This window comes from Mytilus trossulus, chromosome 9, assembly GCF_036588685.1.
Source record: "Mytilus trossulus isolate FHL-02 chromosome 9, PNRI_Mtr1.1.1.hap1, whole genome shotgun sequence".
Taxonomy (NCBI): Eukaryota; Metazoa; Mollusca; class Bivalvia; order Mytilida; family Mytilidae; genus Mytilus; species Mytilus trossulus.
Genome location: NC_086381.1, coordinates 12,999,429 through 13,006,561, shown reverse-complemented (window position 1 = coordinate 13,006,561; position 7,133 = coordinate 12,999,429). Strand labels below are relative to the sequence as shown.

The window sequence follows — 7,133 nt, the reverse complement described above, 5'->3', positions numbered from 1 at the left end:
AATATGTACAAAATGGCCTATCTCTATTATTCATTATATCTGTAGTTTTGATACAGTTGAAGTTTGAAAAGTTCGTACAAAAATGGCTACAGAAGGGTACATAAACCTTAATTCATTGATGGGCAATCACATTTTGAAAGAAATTGCATCTAGGTAGAAATGATTTTACACAATTTAAAAGTATCGACATTAGCTGTCCTTCTGGTAAATAATGATCCCCCGTTTAATTGAAAGATAAAAGATATAATTTGAATATGGTGTAAAAGTACAACATTGGATAACAGGTACACACATATATACCAGATGGATATGTAACAGGTAATAATAATGATTCAGATGTATCGGAATTCTGCATATTTTTTTTTACATTAACCCGACATCAATATAAATGTGACAACGATTGTGAAAGAGATGTTGGATATGATAGAATAAAAGATAGATATAACATTTAAAATAAAGAGGTAATACATGTATTTTATACTAAAACAAAGGTTAAAAGAGTAGTCTGTCCGTACATTATGACATCGATTGATTGTTGTTTGCTTCACGCCGCATTTGCACAAACAGGCTATATCGTGGCGAGTCAGAACTATGTACATGTATATTGTGTGTACTCGATGGTAAAAGAGTCTGTCGGTACATTATATGAAAGTATATTGTGTGTACGCGATGGTAAAAGAGTCCGTCGGTTCATTATGTGAATGCATATTGTTTGTTAAAGAGTCAGTCGGTACATGTGAATGTATATTGTTTGTACGGGATACATCTAAACATGGAACACACAAACAACTTTACATTGATACGTAACCAGTAAACATATCTCAAGATAACGCGGGACATTTCCATCCGATCATCACTTGTACCCACAACGACAATGAATAAATTCGGGATTTTAATCATTACATCTTTTGTTTCAAGGTATGTTAAAATAAATCAACTATGTGAAAGTTGTTGTTCTCTATTAAAGAGCCTGATTGCAATTGTAATGCATTGCAGCGAGTGTTTTAGCTTGTAAAATAAATTGTTTTAAGTTTATAGGATTTGACGTTATGTACTAGTCGTAAAGACTAATTCATAAACAGTAATGAAAAAATAGATAAATATGAACTTGCACATTAGACAATTGCAAACTGCGCGAATGATCATCATTCCATATTTATAGATGATGTCACTTGTAACTTCTTAATAAATTAAATCGCGAATTCCTTTATCAACCTTTATGCTTCTATATACAGTCAGAAAATTACAATATAGCATGTATAACTATTGTGGAAGATAAACGCCTAGCTGGCTATGCGATCTTGACTTTGTTGAAGGCTGTACGTTGACCTATAGTTGTTAATTTCCATTTCATTTTGGTATCTTGAGAAGAGTTGTCTAATTGTTTTTTTTAATATATAAATATCTCTTGTTTAAGGGACGACATCAAAAGATCGATGAAGGATAAAAACAAATTAAATCCAACAGTTTGGGGGTGGAGGGGGTGCTGCAAGTTTTGTTAATCCAAAATCGATTTTACATATATCCCTATTGGTCAATCAGTTTTTCCCAAATTAAGTTAAGAGAGGGGTGTGGGGGTCAGTGAAAAAACTATGTGAATTAAGTTGTTTTTTTTTTATCCTACATTGAACTTTTGATGACGTCCCTGACCACAAGACAACCAATGAAATTGAGAGTGGAAATGGGGAATGTGTCAAAGAGACAACGACCCAACCACAGAGCAGAAAACAGCCGAAGGCCGCCAACAGGTCGTCAACCAGCGAGAAAATCCCGCACCAAGAGGCATTCTTCAGCTGGCCCTTATTATACAAAGATGAGTGATAGTTCAGTGCGCGAGGTAATGGACGTCATACTAAACTTCATCATAAATGAACTAAAATTAAAAATCATACAAAAAGAAAAGGACAAAGGCTCATGACTTGGGACAGAAAAAAAATTGCGACGGGATTAAAATGTTTTGTGAGATCACATCCCGCCTCCTTTACCCGAAACTAATCAAGAAATAACAAACACTCAGCAATACACACAGTAAAACTCAGTTTAAAAGAAGTCTTGAGTCCGATGTCAGAGTAGATAACAAAAGAAATTTGGCAAAATGACAATGATACATAAATTACCAAAGGACTAATAGCAGTTACTGGCCTGCCATCATCAAACCTCAATTAAAATTTATAATTTTTTGGAACATATTAATTCTTTGTCCACAAATCGTGACCGAATGTGAAAGTATGTCACTTTTCTAAAATAGGGCACAAAAAATGAAAGAATCCAGTTGTCTTGAAGAAAAAATGCAAAGGGATTCATATTATTTTCTATTTTAGTATCACATGTTTATCATGTGACTGTGACTATCGACACAGAGACACATATTGTGGACCAGTACCAACCTGTCCTACGGCTAGCACTCTTGTTCTAGATCCATGTGGATGTTGCCAAATTTGTTCCAAGGTTTTTACAATATTTTAATTAATGTATAAACAAAACAGTGTAATATTTAATGTATTCGATTACTAGTATCTTAACCAAAATGCTGCTACATGTAACTGGCATACATGTAAATTTAAATGATCACTTGTCTGATAGTATAATATGAACAGCTTTTAGTTGTAGAATATGTTTTTTTTCAGTTTTTATTATAAAGTCTAACTAGATATATATATATATATAGTGGTCAATGGGATAAATGCAGGATGAATAGGTAAAGAATTGGGGGGTTAAGGTCTACTCCTCATCAAAATTCTTGGCAGAATAATTATAAAAGTTAATGATAACTCTCGGTATATTCAAACCTCTTCTTAAGCCAGGTGAATTTTCCAATTAGCACTCAAATTAATCTTTCGCCACCACTGTTCACATGTTTGGAATGTGAGTACGACATAATATCAGTTACTGTAGTGTTTAACTTTCCTTTCTTTTTTATAAATTTGTTTTGCAAATATTGATTTTTGATAATATATCCATTACATAAGCACATTTTTTTAAGATTGAGGGAGAAGTATGTGGTGGACCTTGGAAGATATATGGAAAATGTACCTCTGGACTAAGTTGTCAGGCGTCAGTTCCCACTGATACATTAGGTGCAGGTGGCAACTTCGGTAATCATCACGAACCAAAAGGAGTATGCAGAAAGCCTGGCGGTAAATTCATACATTATTAGTATATTTTCTTTTGTATTATTGTTAAGTTTTGCGAAGCCTTTTTTTTCTTTGTTGTCATTTAAAAAACTGTAGTCAGAAGGAAGCTGGCCTGTCATGTTTAGGAATTTCGGTCTTTTTTTTCGGAATCCTCTGGTTTTATCCATTCTAATACATTAAAACATTTTGCCCGGTGACCTCCATTTTCATACCCCCGCTTTAAAAAAAAAGGAGAGGTATACTGTTTTACCTCTGTCTGTCCTTCCGTCAGTCCGTCCGTCCCATGAATATTTATCGTCGCATTTTTCTCAGGAACTACAATACAAGGATTTCTGAAATTTGAATTCAGGGTTTATCTAAGTCAGCTATACCGTGTGATGCGTTTTCAGATTGATCACTAGACAACTTCCTGTTTACCGAACACTTGTATGATTTTACACATGATAGCCAAGTTGAAAATTTTTGTCACATTTTTCTCAGGAACTAAAATACAAGGATTTCTGAAATTTGGTTTCAGGGTTTATCTAGTCAGCTATACCGTGTGATGCATTTTCAGATTCATCACTCAGACAACTTCCTGTTTACCGAACACTTGCATATTTTTACACTATTAATATTATCCACTTGCGGCGGGGGTATCACCAGTTTCACTTGTTTTTATTTATAAATCTTTTACATATATAATGATAAGCTGTCTGTTAAAGTCTTATAAAAACTAGTGTCAGCTAAATGTTTTAATTACGTTGTGTTGTAAAAGGAATATTAAGCTTCTCAATGATCAAACTGCTATATAACCAGTGTATTTTTTCAGACAAAATGGTTGGTTCAAATTTTTTGATTCTTTTATATTTTTGTTAAAGGGTCAAAGTAAATACTTTTACAAACATTTATGAAAATCAAACGAGCCAAATCAATTTAAGTGAAAGTGTTGGGTACCACCTTAAGTGAAATTCTTTTAATTTAGTGTTTTGTTTTATATTTACGCAGTTTTTGTATTTTCGGCGTTTTTTTCTATTTTTGCCATGGTGTTGGCGATATCCTTCAACTTTATATGAACTTATGATTCCTATAATTTCTTCCGTCTTTTTTCTAGATTAAATAAATGTTTCAATCGTACCCAGTCATAAAGTTTATTTGCATGCTTCTCATTCACCAACTATTCTCAATAAGTATATCATAACTGTCAAAATACGAAGAAAAATGTAGTGTTATGCAAATCTGAAATATCATAGATATATGCATAGCCTGATAGTTAATTATGTTTTAATGAGTCGAAAAGTCTGAGACTCTCTGATAACAAATTCAATATTTCAAACTTGGCCATAGGAAACTTGTCGTCTATTTCCTGCACTATTATTAATCAGACAATTATTATTAATAAACCTTCAAAAGATCTATGCAATTTCACTGTTTGAAATCAGCAAAAATATTCTTTCAATTTAGCTGACGGACAAAAGAAATTAAGAACGTTGAATAAATTCATATTTATTTTCTATATAACAGATGACAGTCTACTTGTTCTTTATTTTTGTCTGCGATAATAAATATAGGCAACTCTATAAGGAAAATCAAAAATAGGTACCGTTATGAAATTGTAAGACTTACTAGTAAATAGTTTGATAACCCTTTTTTCAAACCGATTGAACACTTGAAAAATAATGTTAGACTTTAATATCAAAAACAAGACCAACCTATTTTAATAGAAACATTTTGTATAATTATGATAACTTTTTTGAATAACATGATTATATTCATAAAACGTTACAATACGTTTTATATTTCATAAAAAAATCCATTCTGTAGTATTAAAAATTATGTGATACTTTCTTGAACAGAGGTTTTGCAAGCAAGTCGGCCATGTTTTGTTGCTCTCAAGCAGTACCAAACAGACATACATATCAGAGGAAAACGACAAGCTGTATCAAACAGACAGCCATTGTCAACTTCAATACAAGAGACAAAACCAACCCTGAATAGCACAACGCATTTACTGGTCTTACTCCCCAAAACAACGGCGAATCAATCCAGCAATGGTCCATCCTCACCAAATTCTACAACATTAATGAAATTGTTATCACAAACCACAACAGATTCACCATTGAATATTACAACTGGATCGTTAAATATGACATCACGTGACACTATTACCACACCGCAATCTGGAACTTCGGAACAAATTACCGATGAACAAACAACCGTCACTGCCTCGTTTACTTCGAGCGAACCAATCACTACAGAAGACAGCTTATTCACCAGTGAATCGTCATCCGAGGCCTCAACATTTACTGCAGTATCGACGACAGACACTGAATCAACAAGTGAATCATTTACCACAACGCCTGATATGTCAACAGAGGTATTAACAACACCCACAGTACCAACGACAACTCCGTGTCCACTCAAGCCAAGGTGTACACCAGAAGGTAATTAAAACTTAATATATACTCTTTAGATAATTAGCAATTTTCTTCTAAACAGTTATTTGTTCGACACGTATTGTTTTGTACTATATATGTTTTTTCTGCTCAGGACTTTTCAGGAAACAATGAAAGAGTTTTTATGTTTTGCTGTTTATCGACATGAGATTTTTCAATGGATGTATTGTTTCATTGAATTTTCATTTCAAACTTTTTATATTTTTCGATAATATAGAGCAAAGTGTCCGTCTTCTTATCTCGGACTATGCAGCTTACGGGACTTTATCATGATCAACACGATTGTGTCATAAACGGAGCAGAAACAGACTTCACGTCTATTTTTTTAATCATTTTTTTTTTATGTATTTGTTTAGGGGATGATGTGGGGGGGGGGGGGGATTTGCTCAACCTTTTTGTGTACTGTTCAGTTGATATTTTGTTTCTGTATGTCTATGTCTAATGCATATCATGATTTTTCTACCAATGATGTTTTATCAACCCTTGGTATCTTGTCCCCCATTTGTTTTGTAATGAGGAGTCAAATAGAAAATCTGGTGAAATGTGTGCAGTCTATTTTTTGACGCACATTAACAGTCTTTACTTCCAGACGTCATAACAAACGCATCAAGTAGGGAGAAAAAAACTAACAATCTCGTCTTTTCCCTGATATAACGACTTCCGGTCAGAAGTTTTTCTTATCAAGTCGGGTCCTTGATATTAGATTTCAGATTTGTATGCTTTTGTATTACAATTCCTATCCAAGGCATTATAATATAAACATATTTTTTCTGTTTCAGGTTGGTTCGCTCCTACACAATGTGACCCTTGCGTTGGGGAGTGTTGGTGTGTTTATTATTCAAATGGACAAGAGGTTCCGAACACACGAAAACAAGGACGAGTGAGGTGCACGTAGTCCATGATTGTTTGATATATTTAAACGATGAAATGTTATATGAATTACTTTCATTACTAGGACTGCGGTACTTAATATGAAGAACATGGCAAATACGTATAATTTCTTAATATGTATATATTATAAAGGCTTCAATGAATGCGATAAATGATGATTTATTAATACGAAACTTTTTTTAATTCTTATAAAAATCTGCTTAAGAAATTATTTCAAAAATCTTTGGTGGTGAGGTGAAATATTAAAAGAGGGGCGAAAGATACCAGAGGGACAGTCAAGGTCGTGATAAATATAAAATAAACTGACAACGCCATGGCTAAAAATAAAAAAAAGACAAACAGATAAACATTAATATACATGACACAACATAGAAAACTAAGGAATAATGTCACGAAACCCACCAAAAACTGGGGGTCATCTCAGGTGCTCCGGAAGGGTAAGCAGATCCTTCTCCACATGTGGCACCCGTCGTGTTGCTCGTGTGATAACAAATCCGGTAAATAGTCTAAATTGGTAGGTTACATTCATGAAAGGGAAGGAATTGTAGTTACGACGTAAGGAGCATATATATCCGATATCATCTGTGAAACGGTTATTCCATAACGGTCAACCAACTCGTGATGGCGTCCGTAAAACTAACGAAGGGATGATTTCAACTTCACCATTTGGAAT

General features: G+C 33.7%; 1 protein-coding gene across 1 annotated transcript; it reads left to right on the top strand.

The window, feature by feature from the left end:
• Positions 1-672: 672 nt before the first annotated feature.
• LOC134683602 (integumentary mucin A.1-like) lies at positions 673-6,696 on the top strand. The gene is made up of 5 exons (XM_063542909.1): positions 673-918; positions 2,322-2,448; positions 2,984-3,137; positions 4,970-5,557; positions 6,349-6,696. The coding sequence occupies exons 1-5, from the start codon at positions 875-877 to the stop codon at positions 6,462-6,464; spliced, it is 1,029 nt and encodes a 342-aa protein (XP_063398979.1). The 5' UTR covers positions 673-874; the 3' UTR covers positions 6,465-6,696.
• The last annotated feature ends 437 nt before the right edge of the window (positions 6,697-7,133 follow it).